General features: G+C 43.3%; 1 protein-coding gene across 1 annotated transcript in view; it reads right to left on the bottom strand.

Annotated features, from left to right (window-relative positions):
• Positions 1–22043, bottom strand: part of ANKDD1B (ankyrin repeat and death domain containing 1B) — a gene marked incomplete at its 5' end in the record, with an annotated part of 57838 nt that overhangs the window by 9549 nt on the left and 26246 nt on the right. The window contains 7 exon segments of the mRNA XM_082380428.1: positions 3414–3512; positions 6042–6140; positions 8645–8743; positions 14609–14707; positions 19460–19536; positions 19539–19557; positions 20302–20400. Of these exon segments, the coding sequence (XP_082236554.1) occupies positions 3414–3512; positions 6042–6140; positions 8645–8743; positions 14609–14707; positions 19460–19536; positions 19539–19557; positions 20302–20400 (591 nt within the window).

Below are 22043 nucleotides of genomic sequence, written 5' to 3'. Positions count from 1 at the left end.
AGTAATAAAACAGAAAAGGGATGGATCTTATTCAGAATACAGTCAATAATGGTAACCCTACATAATACAGAATTCAGCTCACTGGACTCCTATCCAGAATTTTTTCCTATTATATCATACCACTTCTAACCAAAGATGAGGGGTTGGGGTTGGAATCTTAACCAAATGGAATGAGCAATAAAGGCTGTTCTAGACATAATTTGGGGCATGAATGGCCTGGTGCCCATATGGTACCTTATACAAATTACAAATGACATACCTTGGTCAAGATGGATATAGTTCAAAGCTACAGCACACAGTTTTGCAAGCAGTGTCCCCTAGATTTTATGCAGTGCACAAGCTATACATCTACACTTTTTTCCCAAGCAAAAGATGGTGGTTCTCATTTGTTTTCCAAATGACCCATGAAAAATCTGCTCAGGGATCCTGAAGATAATTTAAATGAATGGTCAGAAGTAACCTCGGAAGAAGTTCCAACCTCAGAAACCCATGTTTCTATGCTTAGAGATGCAGAAACTTATCCTGATAATTCTCTCACATGGCTGAGTATTTGTGAAATGCAACTGCCACCAATTCAAATGATTTGTCTGCTACTCCAGGAACTGAGACCCAGGTGAGCCTGAAAATTAGAGCTGAAAGTAATCAGCGTCTAATCAAAAGAGACAGTAATGAAATTAGGAAGAACTGCATTTTGCAGGCATTTAGCAAGCCTCTAATTGTATGCTATCTAAATTCTGGCTTGTAAAGCCATCTGAATCACCATAATTAGCCTATTTTGGGAAGGCAGCGTTCTGGGAGCCAGAGGTTTCAAGCTCATAGGAAAATCTTCACAGGGAGTATAGCTGGAGTAGAAATCCAAATACTTGTGCTGTTGAGGGTGGGTGGCCCTCGGAGAGCTTTGTGACGCCACAGGCTGAGAGGACAGGGAAAGTCAGCTTTATACCAAAACTTGGCTCCTTTTCTTCTATCCAGAGCAGACCTTAATTCAGTCTTAGAAACAGTCACTTATCTTTGGTAAAAATTGTGGGAACAGGCAGAAAAGATAGTCTTTATTCATTAATTACATATGTCCTGGGTGCCAGCTAGGCACCAGACGCGATGAGAAAAGAGGGAAGAGGAGAAAGGAAATCTGGGAAATCAGACTGGGAGGCCCAGGAAACTGTGGCTTTTGCTCTGAAAACAGAATCAAGCTGTAGCACAGACGTGTTCGCTGGAATATCCAGTCCACTTGCAATGGGGGCGCAACATAAGTTCCCTGCCCAATGCTATAGATGCTCTACTCACCAGACTGCCCTGGAGGTGTTAATGTTATTGACAAAGTAGAATAAAAGAAAGCAGGAGAAGCTATTAACATTTAGCTACAAATGTTCAATGTTAATACTAACGCTAAATGTTAACAGAAGTTAATGAGCCACTAATGGTGGAATTCCACCTAAGTGATAGAAATATGGGTGATTGTGTTTTCCTCCCCTATGCTTTTCTACGTTTTCCAAATTGTATTACTTTCATGATCAGAAAAAGAAAACTGACCGAGACAAGTAAAATAACATGTCACTACTTCAGATCCCACAAACATGCGGTGTGTGATTCTAGGGAGGACAGACTAGGGAGGACGCAGGCTGGCACTGGGAACAAGGGATGCGCTGAGCTGGTGACTAGTGAGGGCGAAGACCAGGAAGGAAACGCTGCAACTTCCGGAAGTGCGGGGCAGTCAAGCAGCCAGTAGCCTTGGCTTTGAAGCTCAGCTCTGCCTCTTACAATGGCCCTGATGTCATCAAATCTTCTCTCATAAACCGGGATAATTTCGTCTGCCTCACAAAGGAGATGGGAGAATTGAGCTAAGATGTGAGTGAGTACCTAGCCTGGGGGGATAATTCTCTTCTTCTCTTATAAACTGGGATAATTTCGTCTGCCTCACAAAGGAGATGGGAGGATTGAGCTAGGATGTGAGTACCTAGCCAGGGGGGCCACACAGTGTCTTCTTCTACACCTTTCAGTAAAGCTGGAACCCCAACCCTGCCATGGCTGAGCCTGCGGAACTGCGTCACGTGAAAGAAACAAAGCTGTCTGTCTTTAAAAACACACCTACACAATGGCCTAAGGGTGCAAGCAACCCAAATGCCTATCCATGGATGAACAGATAAACAAAATGTGGCACATACATACAAGGGAATAGTATTCAGCCTTAAAAAGGAAGAAGATTCTAACACATGCTGCAACTTGGTTGAGCCTTGAGGACACAGTCCCAAAAGGGAAAATACTGTACCATTCCACCTAGATGAGGTACCCAGAGTAGTCAAATTCATAGAGACAGGAAGTGGAATGGGGCTGAGGGAGGAGGAAATGAATGTTGTTGTTCATAGAGTTTCAGTTTTGCAAGATGAACGAGTTCTGGAGATTGGTTGTATAACAAAGTGAATATTCTTAACACCACAGAAATGGACATTTAAAAATGGTTATGGGACTTCCCTGGCAGTCCAGTGGTTAGGACTCCGAGCTTTCACTGCCAAGGGTGCGGGTTCAATCCCTCGTTGGGGAACTAAGATCCCGCAAGCCACGCAGCACAGCAAAAAAAAAAAAAAAAAAAAAAGTAGGAAATGAATAAATTAAATAAAGATATAAAATAAATGGTCAAGATGGTACATTTTATATTGTGTGCATTTTACAACAATTAAAAATTTTTAAATAAATTTAAAAAACAAGTTTAGACACATATAAATTTATTTATTGCAGTTCTATTTATAATAGCAAAAGCTTAAGGACAACTTATATGCCCATCAGTTGAGAACTAAACAAATTATGATATATCCACACCACAGTCTATTATGTAGCTGTATAAAATAGAAGAAACTTTCCATGTACTTATATGGAATGATCTTTGCTTTATACTGGTAAGGGAAAAAAGCTAAATGTAGCGCAATATGTATAGGTATCCACAGTTGTGTAAAAAGGATGGAGGAATGGAATAAGAATATAATATATTTATGTTTGCTGTTATATGCATAAAGAAATTCTGGCAAGAACAGAAGAAACTTACAATAATGGGTATGTATAGCAAGGACAGTATGAGAGCTAGACAAATAGGGATGGGGTAGATGGGAAATTTTTACTGTAAAACCTTTACTAATTTTTAAATTCTTGAACCATGTGAATCTATCATCTTTTAAAAAAACTAATAAATAATTTGAATTTTTTTTTTTTTGAATTTTTTAAATGTATATTTTACTGTTGAGAGTAAAAATTCTTACCAACTTATCTCAGTTAAAATTGGAATGTTACTATCAAGATACAAGGTCTCTCCAATTTGTGTCCATTTCACAAAGGATGTGGTAATACTACCTCTCAAGGCTTACAGCCGACAGGGAGGACTCAGCAACCAGCTCGGCTAAACAGAGTGAAGCCCATGAACTCACCTTGTCAACAACCTTTAGGTCACCGCCCACCTTCCGCAGGGTTTCCACCAGTTCCACATTTCCAAGATCAGCAGCTACATGCAAAGGAGTTTGCGGCCTCTGACATGAGAAAGTTCAAAAATGTAATCCAAGCATGTTAAGGAGAGAAAAAACTTGCATAGTAAAAAGACAAAGAGAAAGCAAAGGTGTCCTACACAGGCATAAGGGAAAATAGGTAAGGTCACATATTTTTAAACAGGTACAGGAGACATTCATTGCAGTGTTATTTATAACAATGAAAAATTGAAAGGAAACTCATGAGATAAATTATGGTATATCCACATATTGGAATAGTAGGCAACCGTCACAAATGATTTTTAAAAATGATTTCAATTTGGGATACCTAGAGTAGTCAAGTTCATAGAGACAAAGTGAAATGGTGGTTTCCAGGAGAAGGGGGAGGAGGGAATGAGGAGTTATTGTTCAATGAGTGTGGAGTTCCAGTCTGGGAAGATAAAGTTCTGGAGATGGATGGTGTGAGAGTTATGCACATTGTCAGTGTACTTAATGCCACGGAATTTTACACTTATATGGTTACAATGGTAAATTTTATGTTTTGTTTATTTTGCCACAATAAAAAATAATTTCAGAGATTTTTAAAAATGAAAAATGCTTATGATACAACATTAAAAACATTAGGAAATAACACTATCTAGCTGAGCTCAATTTATAGAAAAAAATAGAGGGAAAGAAGGAAATGCATTGGTGATGTTAAGAATAATAATGTCTAGACGGAGGGATTAGAGCTTATTTTTATTGGCTTCTCGATGCTTTTCTCTATTTTGTAAGTTTCCTACATTATAGTGTATAAAGGAGTGCAAGACTTCTAATTTCTTTCTTGAATAACCACTCTCCCATGAAGAGGATAAGAATGCTTCAGAGAAATATATGAAATCACAAGAAAATCACCCATCTTAACCTCCCACTGAAAGGAATGCTGATGTGAAGACAATTCTAAAATTTTAGCACAGAAAGGAACATTGGTTATAATCTAGCCCAACTCCTAAACCAGAGAGAGGAAGCAACTTCCCAAGGGTCACACAGCTGGGCAGTAGCATCTAGCCCAGGACTCTTGCTACTAGAGCATATGGCCAACATGCTTGGGATGTTAACATAATTAATATCAACAAGCATTTACTAAAGACCCACTTTTAGGTGGCAATGTGCCCCTCTGGGGGCTCATTATCCACGACATCGAACTTACACTGACAGACCTATCAAAAATCTACACCAACATGGAACAGAGACACGAGTGTCATACATCAAATACCCATAAAATCTCCCTGTGGCAAAACTGCTAGAAGTCTAGAAGGCAGGAAATGTACCAAAATGTTAACAGAGTTCTCTTTCTTTGGGGGGATTATAAACAAATTGTAAGTTTTTAGCTTATTGATGTTTTCTTACTTTTATACATTGTGTGTATTCCTGGTCTAACAAAAACCACAAATGATAAAGTCTAGTTCTATAATTGGGTGGCAGCCTACAAGCCTCCTTCACTGGAGTGGATCTAGTCAATTCTGGTGAAGCCAGAATCACTTGTGTGTTCTGTCCACGTGTAGAGCAAAGACTCTGCCCATGAGGAAAGATGCAGGGCATTAACATAATTGAATACATATGTATGTTTAATAATAAGAGAGATTTTCTTCCCCCAAACTTTTGGGATAGTAAAAGACCAGGGAGGAGGACGGTCTCCGGGGAAGGAAGGGACGGACGGGGAGTTAAGTCCCCATTCAGCTCAGGGCACCAGGGACCTCACAGGCTGGAGTTGGAGCAGACTGCAGAGATCTGAGTCAGTGCTCTGGTTTCACAGATGAGGAAACCGAGGATGACACAGTGGGTTAGGACACGCATGCCCACCACACGTGGCTGCTTCCTCACCTGGGAAGGGGCAGCCAGGAAGGAGGGAGGAGTCCAGAGCCTCAGCTGTCCTCAGGACTCTGGCAAGGGCCCTCTCCCGAGAGTTTTCCTTCCCACTCCTGACCTCTGGAAGAGGGTAGCCCTTCCCAGAGCAGGCCCTGGCTCAGACAGCACCCACCCATATCCTTTTAATTCTTCTACCTCAGCATTTCCATTTCCTGCCAGTGATGGATGCCTTTTATGCAGCATTTGATTCTGCTCCAGTGGTCTGAATTCATGGTGATTTTTTTAAAAATTCCAGGAGGTCTCTTTTGCCTTTGGGCAAAAAGAAGATACATTTACTGTCTATAATATAGAAACAAAGCTTTCTTTCTTGCGGAGAAGGGCTCCCTGCCAATTACAACATTTCACACTGGGGGAGTAGCTTTTGATTTAAATAGCCTCCGGCAATTTACCTCTGGGCTACTGTTTATCTATCAGAAGTACTGGGCCTGTTAAATGTGAACAGTTTAATAACACACTGGCTGAATCCCAGTTGTGCGTTTGAAAAAGACAAAATATGTGTGTGCAAGTGGGAGTGGGGTTTACAGAAGCAAAAGGATAAAAAAATGAATGTGCATATTCTTCCCAGGAATCTTTAGAGCACCTTGAACTTGATCAAAACTACCTCTAAACACATATTGAGTTGAAACAAGAAAATAGACTCTCTAGGTTCTGATTTGCTTGGCTTACCTGATTTAAGATGTCAATATCATGCCGTGCACTTAATAAGCTGTTTACCACTGTGATATGGTTATTGATAACAGCTAAATGAAGAGGGGACTCCTTAGGCTGCAGAAAGAAATGACATTTCAAATTCAAAAGATTCTGGCTTCATCAATGAGATCAAAAAGCGACTCATTTCATCAGACATTTCCTGATAATCTCCTGAATACTGGTACTTCCCAACGTGGTTGCAGGCCCTTAGTAAGTCTTCAGCAATCACTTCCATGCCAAGGTTGTACAGAAATCCTGCTCACCAGCAACCCACTTTCCCACTTCATGCATTCTAGAACTTGACACTGAGCACCTATTATGGGCCAGGCTCTTTTCAGGATGTTAGGGGTTCAGTGGTGAACATGGCCTATCCTCAGGAATCTTTCATCTAGTAGGGAAAGCAGATATTGATTTTTTTTTAAGTCACAAAATAAAAGTACAGTTACAGATTGTGATAAGTGCCTTGAAGGAAAAGTGCACAGTGGTAAGAGAGCACATGTGGGTGTGGGCCGAGGGCCAAACTTTCTGGAAGTCAGAAAAGGCTTTCCTGAAGAATTGACATTTGAGCTCAAATACGAAGGCTAAGAAAATATTAAATAGCTTAACTGCAGGACTTGCCAGAGGCTTCAAAGAGCTAAAGTGCAGTGGGAATAGCCACAAGGAAGGAATAGCATTCACCTTCAGCATTTCCTGAATTGCTCTGATCTTGGGCTCTTTCTCCCTAGAGCATGTTGTGGGACTAATGCCCCACTCACCCAGGGGCACCGTCCGTGCTCAGCCCTCCCACTGATGTAGAGTCCAGCCATCGGTATTCACCGGGCCCTTGCAGCCTGCTCCCCTTTCCTCGTCCTTTGTGGCTAAACCGCCTGTCTTCCAGCCATGCGCTCAGCCACCTCTACCACGGGCTTCTTACCAGCCCTGCCAGGCTCAGTGCCCACCTCCAGGGCCACACACACAACCTCCTGCTGTCTTTGCTCCCACCCAGCTGCCACTGGCCCAGGAGGCTCGAGAGAAAACACATCTCCGGGGGTAGAAAAGGCAGATGCAAGGAGGAAAAAAGGCGAGGAGAACACAGGTAAGGTGTGAGAGAGCGAGGTGAGGGGCATTTAGTGGGGAGGAGAGGGGCAGGGGTACAGGTGTGAGAGAGCAGGGGCAGACGATGCGTGAGACTGTGCGGACAACAGTAGTTGAGCTGAGAGGCAAAACGCGTGGGAAGAGGGAACACAGATGCTGCCAGGTGGGTGGCGAGGACGGGGTGCAGTGTTGCTCAAGCGGAGTAGATGATATTAATCAGCATCATTTATGCACATGCAGCACATTCTCCCAATGGTGCCTACTACTCACTCACTCCCCCTACAGTCTATACTCTGTTTGAAACACCGGGCTGACAGCTTTTCATTCACAACCACCCTAGCAGTTAGGGCTTCTCTTCCCCACTTTATATACGAGGCACAGAGGTGAAATCACTTCCGCGAGGCATCGGAGCTAGGAAGGAGCAGAGACAGGATTTGAACCCAGATCTTCCTGACTCCAACATCACACCAGGCTCCTTCCCAGGAAACAGGGGTTGACGGATGGAAGAGAGATGTAGTGAGTTAGCAAGGGATTCACCAGCATACAGAGGAGAAGGAAAGCAGGGGCAGGTGGAATGCTATGTCTGTGTATGTCAGACTGTCCAAGGGTGAGCAAGGGAAGTGGGAGACAGATGGGGCAGAGGGGCAGAGGGGCAGCAGGAGGGGAAAGCTTTCTGTGCAGACCTCTTCTGCTCAGGGAGGACCTTCTCTCTAGAGGCGCTAAGGATGAAAAAAGAGAACGTATCCCTCGTCCCAGGGATGTAAGCAGTGCCCTTCCTGCTGGGACCATTAGCCTTGCTGGGGCCCAATTCCTCCTGAGAAACAGGAAGCATCCTTGGATGGACCAGGCAAGGTCAGAACCAATTCCCCTAATGCCATTCTCCAGAAACTACCAGTCATGGGTTAAATCACATCCCTCCTCTCCAGTTAATACAATAAATAGTAATGGCTAAGCAATATCAGAGAAAAGAATATTCTCACAGGAGAAATGAAAGTAGAGTGAAAAATAGGGGAATGTTTCCCCATCTAATTCCAGCACAGAGGGCCTTTGTTAATTCTACCAAAGCCAATTTGAACTTCAGAAAACCTAAATCAATACAAATGACTGACTTTCAAAAGAAAAAGAAGATCGGTCAGTGAAGGGGGAAAACTAATCATTCTCCTTCCAATTAACAGCAGTTTCATCATTGTCCCAGACTGATAAATTTAATACAAGACTGGCATCTCTAGATACATGAGAAAATTTAACTGCAGCAAATGTAAATATTTAAAACACAAAGATTTCATTTTGTTCAGGAACTTCAATGACTTTCTAAAATTCATCCCTTGGATTGTATTTCTTAAGATTAAGACTCGGTCTCCAAAAGAGGTCAGTCGGCCCTCCCAGGAAGAATTCCTCCTTTGTGATCACTTGTCTCCCCCTCCAGCCCTCCATGCATCTGCAAGGAGCATCTCCCAGCACTCACAGAGCTGGGATCAAAGCCCATGTTATCATAATAGACTCACTTCCACCTTCTGGTGCAGATCAACATTCTCACTGAGAAGAAAGCTGACAAGGGATGTGTGGCCGTTCCGGGTTGCTATCTGCAAAGCACTGATATTGAGCTGCAGGAGACAGGTGGAGAGAGAAGGCAGGGAGGGATTCCCATTAGAATCTAGCATGCTTTCTGGTGTTCATTCCATGGTAATCAATTAATACAATAAAATAGTATGACTAGCTAAAAAAGAAAATTCAACGTGTTTCTGATCATTTGGGGCTGGGGGGGCTTTTGGTTGCTTCTAGGTATCGCCCATATAAAAGAGACAGAGTCCTAGACAACACATGCCTCAGGCAAATATGAGCTAAAACCCGCTTCCCTTCTCCAGGAAGTATGAAGCGGACTAGGGCCAAGCCTTCGCTCTATACACCCTGCAAACCCCCTCCTTGAGCCAAAAGAGCTGAACTTGGTATCGGCCCCAGAAGTGCATCCACCCTCTCCCGCCCTGACCACTTACTAGCAACTCTCTCCTTTGCAGGTACCACCTCAGAACTCAGCATGATTGCTGCCTATGTGCAGGTTCCCTCACAGCCCTTTCACTCAACTTCTTTAGCGTCTCTCCTTCACTTAGTGCCCAGGCTAGAGGGCGAACTACTTAGGTCAGGGCCTGCTCTTGATTATCCTGCCCTCCTCCAAAAGGCCTTGCAATAAGACAAGGTCAGTGAATAGTTATTGACTGATTACAGTTGGTCCCCCAAATTCACGGGTTCTACATCTGCAAATTCAACCAACCATGCATCAGAAATATTCAAAAAGGACTTCCCTGGTGGCGCAGTGGTTAAGAATCCACCTGCCAATGCAGGGGACACGGGTTCGATCCCTGGTCCAGGAAGATCCCACATGCCGCGGAGCAACTAAGCCCGTGCACCACAACTACTGAGCCCGCGTGCCACAACTACTGAAGCCCGTGCGCCTAGAGCCCATGTTCCACAACAAGAGAAGCCACCGCAATGAGAAGCCCGCACACTGCAACGAAGAGCAGCCCCCGTTCACCGCAACTAGAGAAAGCCCGCACGCAGCAAGGAAGACCCAATGCAGCCATAAATAAATAAATAAATAAATTTATTTTAAAAAAAAAAATTCAAAAAAAAAATTCCAGAAAGTTCCAAAAAGCAAAACTTGAATTTGCTCATGTGCTGGCAACTATTTACATAACATTTACATTATATTTATAATTATTTACATAGAATTTACATTGTATTAGTTATTATAAGTAACCTAGAGATATGTAAAGTACATGGGAGGGGACTTCCCTGGTAGCGCAGTGGTTAAGAATCCGCCTGCCAGTGCAGGGGACACGGGTTCGAGCCCTGGTCCGGGGAGATCCCACATGCTGCGGAACAACTAAGCCCGTGCACCACAACTACTGAACCTGAGCTCTAGAGCCTGCAAGTCACAACTACTGAGCCCGTGAGCCACAACTACTGAAGCCCGCATACCTACAGCCCATGCTCCACAGCAAGAGAAGCCACCGCAATGAGAAGCCTGCACACCACAATGAAGAGTAGCCCCCGCTCGCCGCAACTAGAGATAGCCCGCGCCCAGCAACAAAGTCAAAAACAATAAGTAAAAAATTTTTTTAAATAAAGTACATGGGAGGCTGTGCATAGCTTACATGCCAATACTATGCATTTTATTTAAGGGACTTGAGCATCCTCGGATTTTGGTATCCCAGGGAGGGGGTGTCCTGTAATTGCAGGATTGCTGCAAAGTATTTTCAGGTCCTCAGAATAAGGAGGCTGTAGGTTAGTATGTTTTCCTAAAATGGCTGCATAAGTATGTCCCATCCAATCTGCTCTTCTGCAATGTGACCCTGCCACTCCCCACCAAGGAGTGGGGTTTATTTCTTCACCCCCTTGAATCTGGGTAGACCCTGTCACTGCTTTGGCCAATAGAATATGGCAGAAGTGACAGTGTGCTAGTTCCAGGTGTGACCCTTAACTGGCCTGGCAGCTTCTGCTCCCTACATCATGGAAGCCAGCTGCCATGCTATGAGAAGGCAATGGAGACGCCACACGTTGGTGCTCTTGTCAAGAGCCCCAGCTGATAGCCAACCTCAACTGCCAGGCATGTGAGTGAGCCACTGTGGACATCCACCTCAGGTAAGTCTGCAAACGACTGAAGTCCTGGCCGAAACTGACTGCAACCACATACCCGGCCCAATGTAAGAATCTCCCAGCTGAGCTCAGTCAACCCTCAGAGCCAGGAAAGATAACAGTGCATTGTTCCAAGCCACTGTGCTTTGGGTTGGTTTGTTATGAAGTAATAGATAAGTGGTATAAATACTCACAGGAATGATACACGCTCTGACCAACTGGAGTCTAGCTTGAGCTGATACTAAATGCCTGTATGACCTTGCATAAATGGCCTCTCAAAGATGGGCCTCTATGTCTTCCTCTGTAAAAATGACATAACCACCTATATTATTAGTTTTCTATTGCTGCTAATAACACATTACCACAAACTTAGTGCCTTAAACAATACAAATGTATTATCTTACAGCTCTGGAGGTCAGAAGTCTGAAATGAGTCTCACTGGGTGAAAATAAAGGCCTTTCTGGAGGCTTTCAGGAGAATCCATTTCTTTACCTTTTTCAGTTTGTAGAAACCACCCACATTCCCTGGCTGGCGGCCCCCTTCCTCCACCTTCAAAGTCAGCAGTGGTGTGCTGAGTCCTTCTCACGTTTCATCCCTCTGACCTCCCTGCCGGCCCCCTCCTTCCTTTTTAAAGGACCCTGGTGATTACATTAGGCTCACCTGGATAATTTCATTGTAAGGTCAGATGATGAGCAACCTTAATTCCATCTGCAAAGCAACCTTAATTCCCCTTTGTCATGTAACCTCACATACTCACAGGTTCCAAGGGTCATAATGTGGACATCTTTGGGGGCCGTTATTCTGCCTACCACACCATCCTACCTCTTTCTCTCAAACGAAAGCAACACTTGGTAAATAAATGAGCTAGTAAATGTGTACAAGAATCACAAGTATCATCTTATTCATTCCACAAAAAATTACTGAGCACTTATTACGTGTCAGCCCCCATGTTAGACCGCGGGGGCTATGACTAAACCGACAAGATCTCTGACGTTACATTCAGTAGGGGTGGACAATCAGTTGATTGGTAGATCAGTAGATCAGTAGATTTAGAACCCATTTATTAGATTCTAGACATTATTAGAAAAATAACATCAGCTAGTGACAATGAGAATGCTACAATGAGAAGTAAAATAGCATGACTGGATGGTTACTTTCCAGTGAGTGATCAAGAAAAGCTTCTTGGATAGGGTGACGTCTAGACTGAGATCAGAATGGTAGGAAGTGTCCCCCTAATGGAAAGATCTGACACAGAAACAGGCTTGTGAAGAGCCCAAAGCCAGGAACCTTATAGTGGGAAGAGCTGTAGGAATCTGTGGCATTTCATCCATGAGGCACAACAGGCACAGTGTGTAGGGCCTACAGACTTTTTAAGAGCTTAAGAAATATTTGAAATCTTAAAAAAAAAGGTTGGGCTTCCCTGCTGGCGCAGTGGGTAAGAATCCACCTGCCAATGCAGGGGACAAGGGTTCGAGCCCTGGTCTGGGAAGATCCCACATGCCAGGGAGCAACTAAGCCCGTGCGCCACTACTACTGAGCCTGCTGTGCTCAAGAGCCCGTGAGCCACAACTACTGAGCCCGTGCACCACAACTACTGAAGCCCACGCGCCTAGAGCCCGTGCTCCGCAACAAGAGAAGCCACCGCAATGAGAAGCCCGCGCACCACAACGAAGAGCAGCCCCGGCTAGCGGCAACTAGAGAAAGCCCGCGCACAGCAACGAAGACCCAACGCGGCCAAGAATAAATAAATAAAATAAAATAATTTTTTTAAAAAAGTCATGCCATTCTTTTTAAAAAAAAAAAAAAACGTTGGTTCCAAGATACCAAAAGAAAAGCACAAAACTGAAGTGAATATTTAATCGACATGTTCATACTTCGTTGACTGCTAAATGTAATCTTCATAAAGTATTCATTACACTGTAAACAATTTGTAGGTTAAATTTTTTCACCTCCCTCAAATTCTCAGGTCTGCACAGAGTTCTAAGAAATCAGAGTCAATCATAAATTAAGGTAGTTTATCGTATCCAAATGATTGTAAATGCACAAATAAAAAAGCCTTTAAAAAATAATTTACAGCAAAAGAAAAGAGGTATTCAATGTGGAATGCGGGGGCATTTAAAGTTATTTGATAAGATGTGAGGATAGGGCCTCCAGAAATATGGAATTCCTAGGGTCTACAGAAAGTCTTCACTGGACCCAGGGTAGCTAGGCAGCCTCTCCGCCCAGCCCAGATGCAGGCGGTCTCTCATAGGCAGCTAAAGCCACAATCTCTCCCCACTAACCTCCTCAGAAACGACTCGACCTTTACCCCCTCCCCTTAGCTGGATGGGTGCAAAGAAAGCTCCCGGAGAACAAGACTAACTAATGTCAGCGGGTGAAGCATTTCCAAGATCAAACACAGTAATCACCCACAGATGTGAAAGCAAAATGAGTCTCACACAACCCTGGTGTGTATCCTTGCTTCTGGCTTCCTGCTTCCTGCTGCTTGTTTCCCCCGGGGCCTTTACTGGATTGGGCGGAGACAGGTGTGGACAGCAGTGGGGGGCCGAGGCTCTTGATCCAGGAAGTGTGCTAATGAACTCCAGGGAAAACCCAAGATAATGTAAAAGATGTAAAATTGACTTAGGACAATTTCCAGGCTGTCTGGATGAGGCCAAGGCCATAAGGATATGGACAACGTGGAGCCTACAGTCCTGGCAGGGTGGGGAGAATGCGAGCATGTGAAAGCCATTACAAAGCAAAACCTTCAGAGGGCCAAATAATTAAGTACAGAAGGGAGGGAGGCACAGAGCAACTGGGTGAGCCAAAAGAGTGATCCCAGGAGGATCTTGCTAATAAGGGAGGCCTTTCCAGGGAGGCTGCAGTCCGGGGGCAGAGGGGCACCTGGGCATGACAGAAAAACAGCACTGCTCTCCATATTCTGAATGTTTCCTGGGTCCCGTGAATTCTTAACTTTGGGCTCATTTATTGCATTAAAAACCTTGCAACGTCAGTGGGAATCACCTCACCCTACATATTCCACTCTCTCTTGCAATCTTGTCTATGTATATATAGTTTTATACAGTGAGGGACTTCCCTGGCAGTCCAGTGGTTAGGACTCGGTGCTTTCACTGCCATGGGCCTCGGTTCCATCCCTGGTCAGGGAGCTAAGATCCCACAAGCTGCTCAGTGCGGCCAAAAAAAATTAAAAATTAAAAAATTTTAAAAACAAATGAAGATCAGTGTCAAAGGATCTCAGAACCAAAGTATTTTGTATTTAGAAGAAGGCATCATCCTGTCTTCTTCAGGCTCTAGAATGACCTCTTGGCTTTTTACACAATTTTCTTTTTCAGCATCTACTGTGTATAAGCCAGGTACTACTTGTTTCTAGGAAGAAAACAAAGTAGAATAAAAGTGTCTGTTTGAGAAGCAACAACTATCTGCTACTTTTGCCCTATTTTCAATTATTCTCCAAATAAATTATTCCCCAAATAAATAGGAAGAATGGTATTGTTTTCGAGGAAACGTTAATAGGGGAATGTCAGAGGTAAGTCATTAATTCTTACCCCAAAGTAAGCAAATTATTAATACAATCGGCCCTCCAAATCCCCCTGCCCCCCACAGTTGGATGGATAACCACGGATAAGGACTGTATTATACCATTTTACATAAGGAATTGGAGCATCCATAGATTTTGGTACCCCTAGGCAGGTCTTAGAACCAGTCCCCCGCGGATACAAGGGACAACTGTATTAATTCTACAAAAGCCCAGTGAATGGGTCAGTGCAGGACCAGATTACCCAAAGAACATTCTGAGTCCCCCTCCCTGTGTGAGTAAATAGACATGGAGCACATACTTTATTTGGAATGCTGATATCACTTCCTGCTGCCAGTAGCACTTTGCTGCATTCTTCATGACCTCTTTCAACAGCTAAGAAGAATGGTGTTTCGCCATTCTAACAAAAGGAAAAAAAGTTAAAATTAATTGCCCCTTGGCATGGAATGAGATTACTTGAGAAACAGCATGCTTTCTCTATCTCTTGTGCATTACTCTTAATAGATAGCATTTACTGAGCATCTATGTGCCAACTTATACTGCCAAGACTATATGCTTTGGCGCAGTTTAACTGCACAACGACTCTGAGGTCAGGGTTATTATCCCCATTTTACACATAAGGAAACTAAGCCTCAGTTGAAAAGTGGCAAAGCTAGGATGCAAGTCTAGCTCTTTGGCTCCAAAGCCTGCATTCTTAACTACTCTGTTATGCTGCCTCCTTTCTCACCTTCCCTCCATCATTCATACTCTCAATCTTTATTAATCTAACAAACAGTTATTAGACACCTGCTGTTTGTCAGACAGTAGTAGGCATTGGGATTGGGAAGACAACTAGAATCCAGACCCTGTCTACAAGAAGGTAACAGCTTGTTAAGAAAGATAATCATGGAAATGAGGAACTAAAATGCAGTATGAAATACAAAAATAGAAGCATATTTGTACCAAGTAGTTTTAACCTTTAAAACTGATTTAAAATATTGTATGTCATTTAAAAAATGTAATACCTTACCTTAGTAATTAAGGTTCCTGAAACTCATTATGATAAACACTAGTAGGACAAAGTGAGTTTAGTTTAGGCCACAACATAGAAAAGAAGGAACCGGTCTCACACAATAGCTACTTGGATATTTCCCCCTCCTCATGCAGATTCTTTCCTAAAAATATTGGGAAGAAATGCAGAATTCCTTTCCCATGTCCTAACCATTCTCCACCTTGGACATTATTCTGCCTAACAGCTAGGATAAGTTCAGACAATTTTACTTGTAGCTAATTAGGTACAAACAATCATGTTAACAGGGACAAAAGAGCATGGAACCAATGTTCCTATCCCACCGAGATGGAAAAACTGTATCCCAGCAGCTTCCCCTGAGAGCCTGGGACAGCCATCTGTTAGAGAGGAATTTCTTTTCATAATCTGCCTTCTCCTTTTCCAGGAAAAGAGATGCCAAAAGGCAAACCCCAGTGGAAAAATATTTGCAAAAATTGTGAAGGAAAGAATTCATGTCTTTAACATATCAAGAGCCTAATAAGCATTTATATCGTTGACCCAGCTATCCTACCTCTAAGAATATATCCAAAGGAAATAATGAGGAATACAGACTAAAGTTTGTATACAAAGAGGTTCATGACAGCATTAGTTTAATTGTGAAGAAAAACTGAACAAAACCTAAATGTCCAGGAGCTAAAGAACAGTTAAATAAATTTTGGGCAGGCACTAAAAATATACATGCATAGGAACACAAAGAAAACTGGAAGGAAAATACATCAGATATTTACAAGATAATCCTTTCAGTGTAGAGAAAAATATGAAAAATTGCTATTTATGTTTATTTTTATCTCAATCTTTAAAATTTATATTTCTGGCATATGTTTTATAATATATTAATTTAATTATAAATGTACCTGTGATTAGGTGCATGCTCAAACTTGCTTTACTGGTATGAGTTTGCTACCCAGAATGTTTGGAGACCACTGCTCTAGAGCCTAGTCCCATGAGTCACTCCAACTGGTCAGGCAACAGCCTATGTCAGGAAACAGAGGCAGCCCAAGACTGTATGTACATTACGGGCTTCATCCAAAAGGCTAATATTATCACTAGATACTTTACTTTGTGCAAATAAAACCTATCACAATCTACAATTACAGTTTGTTGGACTTTATGACTTTTCCTCAATGTGCCCCAACACGAAAATAGCTAAAAGGTAGATGAAATCCAAGTGCACACATTCCAGTGGTAAAGTATTAAAGCAAAACAGGGCAAGCACAACTAAGACTTTAAATTAAATCCTATGACTATAGGACTGGATCTCTATATTGATTTGTGAAGGCCAATCATGGCTAAGATTTATCCTAGGTGAATCGTGTTCTATTTGAGTTTCTCACATTCGTAACTCTTATTCAAGAAGACCAAATTCCTAGGATCTTTAAGTTAAACCAGTTCAACCTGATCATCACTACGTCAGATGGTCACACACATAAAAATAAACAAATCAAGGCTCTACTTTTGTCCATGATCCTCAGCTGAAAGCCTGGCTTACATTCTCCTAGGAACCGGAAGAGAGAAAAAGGAGGATAATAACAATATGTACCACTGATACCGATGATAACCAAGATCCCACTTACTGCATCCAGATAACACCGGTGATGACACCGGATACCACTTGTTGCACACTTACCCTGTGCCAGGCACCATTCCCTGAACTAAGTGTGTGACACAGCCTTTCATCTGAAACCTCACGAAGGCCTTATGAGGCTATTTGATAGATGAGGAAGCTAAGGCTGAGAGGGGCCAAGTAACCTGCCCAAAATCATCTAGCTGGGGTGATGGAGCCAGGATCAGACCCAGGCAGTCAGAGCCCTGCGTTTAACCCCAGTCCAGGGATGCATGTGACCAGGCTGATTATGCTTCTCTGGTCCAAGGGGAATACTGACTTTTCCCAGGCATCACACATGTCCACTTTCACAGCCTTCAGTTTGCATTTTGTTGCCCACAGTTGCTATTTTTATGACCATACGCCACCAACTCTATAAGTCACATCCTGTTTCTCATGTTAACATACCTGAGATCAGGATGCACCTCACACTCTCAGTCAACCGGGCAGCAGACATGATATCGCTGTCATGGCTTGTGATTTGCATTAAATCAGAATGGGTGTCAGTGGCTTAGAAGAAAATCTCAGAATCTATAGCAGGGCACCTTTTGAAGAAACACTGCATCACAAGCATCCTTGAAGGCACAAAAGACAATATTTTGTCTGGAAAAGCAAGGACATCAAGACTCTGAGTGAGAAAGTGATTTAGAAGAATTCGACTCAATGTGTGAAGTATAGGAATACTTAACCAAGCTCCCTTGCTTATGTGGTCCTTTGTATGTATATGATTAAAAAAATCTAAGATAAAAGTCTAAAAACTCAATAATATAAAATATTCTAAATGACAAGAGAGTTTTTTGCGTCACAGTTTAATTGGCAGCATTATTTTTTCTTAGTGTTACATGAAATAATGATGTGCCTTACAATCAATGGTGTCTTAAAGTAAATGATTATATTACTTCTTAAAGCAGCTCTCAGGAGAGGTGCCAAGTTAGAATTCGTCAGAATATTAAACTATGAAGTCCAAGAGGACTCCACTCATGTGGGTCTCCAAACAGCCAGCCTCAAAGGCGTTGAGCCAGAGGTTAAAAAGTGACCACCCAGAGCAGATGACTCACAAGGGGTTTACAAGAACCCCAGGCCCGGTTTCTAACTCCCTGCCGCCCTCCACCTGAATATACCCCCTCCCCACTCCGGTGCCTCAGACTGAACCCCCCCAAACCCTTACTACTCACCATGCATCACCCCCTCCTCCCCTGTACCCCACAGCTCAGGGATGGGCACCCCACCCTCCTGGGAGTCCAAGCCAGAGAGCTAGGGGCCAGAAAGTCTGCCCTCTCCGTATCCCCTGGTCACAAATCCTGTGGCCTCTGTCTCCTCCTACCACCTCGTCCTGCTTGCTGCCAGAGAGAGCCTCGGTGAGGGGCTTTCTGTAGCTCTTGCTTTAGCACTTCTGCAGTCACCTGACTGGGGCTCCCCACCTCCTGCCTCTCCAGGCACCAATGCCCCCTTCAAACCACGGTGACAGTCACCCGCCTACACCCAGGATGGATCCCATCCCTGTTTGCTGCTTAAAACCCTCCAAGGTCTCTGCTGCCAATAGGTCAGAATCACCCCTCCTCCTGAAGAGCACAGCCTTTCATGGTCTCTCTGCCTTGGCCCACTTGGCATCCACCTTTTTCAGCCCACCCATCCTCAATTTCTGCCACCCTGAACTTGTCATTCCCAGGACACACCATGCTCTTTCATGCCTTGGTTCCTTTACAGGCGGGCTCTTCCCTCTGTCTGAAATACTCTACCCTTGTGCCCTCCTCCAATCTCCTCGTACCACTGTCCATTCAAATGCTCAGACCCACATAACATACCACCTCCTCTGTGAAGCCTGTGATATTTGTGAAACAGATTTTCCTTTGTGTTCCCACAGCACACTGTATATACATCTATTACCGCATTTAGCCTGACATATTATTTTTTGTATGCTCTTCTTGCCCTGTAGGCTTCTAGAATAAGAAAACATACTCTACCTAGCATAGAGCACATACATACTAAATTTTTTTTTTTGGTGAATAAGTGAATGGTTTAACAAATGAACCGCCATGAGTTACTTTAGAGAAAAAAGTAGGAATCTTTTTGCATCACATTTTATGTCCTATGGCATTAATTAATGTCTTTGGCTCCCATTCCTTTCTTGAAAGCCATTCCTTGCACTTTTTTTTTTTTTTAATTTAATTTTATTTATTTATTTATGGCTGTGTTGGGTCTTCGTTTCTGTTCCAGGACTCTCTCTGGTTGCGGCAAGTGGGGGGCCACTCTTCATCGCGGTGCGCGGGCCTCTCACTATCGCGGCCTCTCCCGTTGCGGAGCACAGGCTCCAGACGCGCAGGCTCAGTAGTTGTGGCTCACGGGCCCAGTTGCTCCGTGGCATGTGGGATCTTCCCAGACCAGGGCTCGAACCCGTGTGCCCCGCATTGGCAGGCAGACTCCCAACCACTGCGCCACCAGGGAGGCCCTCCTTGCACTTTTGAGCCCCATGCCCACCTGTAATGAGCACCTGCACATGACTCATTGGTCTCATTTATTTCTTGCCACTGGGTGAGCAGCACCTGGACCGCAGGGCTGTGACCATGCTTTGCTGCGGGTGCAGGGCCGTCTTCCCCTCCTGCAACAGAGACACACCACAGCAGAGCCTCCTGCACCAAGGAACACGTTCCCCCCACTGTCAGGACTGTAGTGGGGCTTCTGGGGTGGGGCTCATATTGGTTAAAGCTGTGGACAGAGTAGTGGCCATGTTTTCCACAGCTTTAAGTGAAATTCATACTTTCAAAGTGTTAAATGAAAATAAATAGCTGTTTGAACGAGAAGGGAAAAATCCATCCACGTTCCTTGTTCTACCTTTGCTGCTAATTTGCTAGCAAAAGTGGGACAATAAAAGTAATTCTATATAACCTTGAGAAGGCAAACTGGTGAAAGATTTCTCGGAAGTAGTTTTAGCAATATATACCAAAAGATTTTAAAATGTGCAGAACTCTTTGACCCACAATTCCACATCTAGGAATTTCTCCTAAGGAAAGTATCAAAGATATGCACATAGACATGTTTCCCTCCCTGGTCAGGTGGGGCTGAGTCTCCCGCAGACCTCAGTGGAAGAAAAGAGCAACTGGAGTTGATAGTAGAAAATTCCATGTAGTCCATTGATTTCACAGACATTTATGGAGCAAAATCGGCAATCTGGACGATCCACTGAAAAAGTGGGTTCATTTCACCTGGATATTTGATGATTCCCTCTGACTGTAGTAACAATGGAACAAGTCTACTGCTCACCAAAATGCCATCACCAAATCTACACCTCAAGTGTCACTCCCCTTTCTCTGGTACTCAGCAAGGAAATAAAAGTCCATTTCACCTTGTCCTTTTCTGAAGTATGCAGATTAAGGAAGATAAGTTTTTCTATCATTTCAGTGTGGCCCCGCTCTGCCGCCAAAAGAAATGGTTTTCTTCCTTTCTGAAAATCAATCACAAACTCCAGTGTTCATTATACACTTACTGAGCAGGCAAGACAACCGACAAAGTGGGCAGCAGTTTGAGCGGAGGGGATGGCGAGGAGGCCAAGGTGGTGATTCTGGTCATAGCATTCTGGGCCCTTCCTAGGGAAGGGTGATAACAATCCCTCTCACTTCAAACCAGACCCATTTCTGAGTTGTTGCCCCGAACTGTGGGAACTCCGCATCAGCACAGAATCATTTTTATGGGGGTAGAGAAGTACTGTTTGGAAACGGTCTTCCCAAGCACCGGGGGAGATGCCACCTCACAGCCAGACAATGAGATTCCCTTTGAAATATAACAATTTTACCAACTTTTTGCATTTATTGAATAGTTCTTTCACTCGACTATTTATTGAGAAGCTGATTTTGTGCCAGACCCCATCTGAGTCACCTGCATATCGCTCAGTAAGCCTTGCCTTACTGATAAAAATGTCTGAAGCAGAAATTGTCCAGGGTTTAATATTTACGTGACTCATTCAGACATGACATGTATCAACTGCTTCTCTTTAGGCCCTCCTTGCTTGCTCATATATTTACCTCTAACGTTCACCAAGAATCAACGGGAAAACTCTTGAGAATAGGTCTATATGAAATGGGATGGAGAAATTAGGAATTATCCAGAGAATATAGCTTAAGAGGGATGTTTAGGTGTGATTTGTTGGGGAGGAAAGTTCAAGTGCAGAATCTTCTGATTATGGCAATTTCTCCAACTTTTTACATTGCAAAGGGAGACTGCATTTTCAACAGGCAAAATGTCATCGAGAACAATGAAAGACCCATAAAAACCTCAATTTTCTAACCTGAGATATTTAAAAGCAGGAAAAGAAGTTGGGGTGGCAAAATAGCAGCAGAAGTATTCTCTTCGACTAAAGAAAACATTCACAGATTGGTTTGATATGTTATTAACTAAAAGCTTAGCAAGATGTTTGAAATGTGAAAAGCAAGATACAAGACTCTTTATAAGAAGGTTCCTGAATCTAGATTTGTTATCTGATCTCCTGCTAATGCAAGATAATAAAAAGATAATGGTCACTGTTAACTTGAGATAGCGGCTCATGATTCTCCGACAACTTAAAGAGAAAGGAAGGAAAAGTGCTAAAATAATAAATGGCCAAAAAAAAAGTGTGTATAGATCAGCCCTCCGGGGCTCTGCACTCATGCACGTAGGGAGGCCGGAGAAACAAATTGGCACCAAAAATTCACCTCATTTATATTCTTGAGACAGATATGTTGTCAATTAGACCTACATCCCCAGCCCTTCAGAGTTTGAAATCCTGACTCATCATCGATGATTCTCATCGCATCACTAAGGAAGGGCAAAGGGAAGAGACAGAAACTGCTGGGGGCCTCCATTTGCTGCTTGTGAGATTAGACCCCTAATTGAAGATCAAGATCTAGTCTTGAGCCATGAACAGCTCTTGGGAAATGACAGAGCCAAAATTACTGTGTCTGGCTTATACAAATATCTGCGAATACTGACAACAGATAAAGGTCCATATAAACAAATCACAAAAAGGAGGATGAGAAACACTGATGATATACTAGATGAAAACATTTAGTCACACATCCTTATAAATCAGTCACTTATTTATTCAACAATTAT

The sequence above is a fragment of the Balaenoptera borealis genome (assembly GCF_965194805.1).
Source record: "Balaenoptera borealis genome assembly, chromosome: 2".
NCBI classification, from domain to species: domain Eukaryota; kingdom Metazoa; phylum Chordata; class Mammalia; order Artiodactyla; family Balaenopteridae; genus Balaenoptera; species Balaenoptera borealis.
This window is presented reverse-complemented; position numbering and strand designations above follow the sequence as displayed.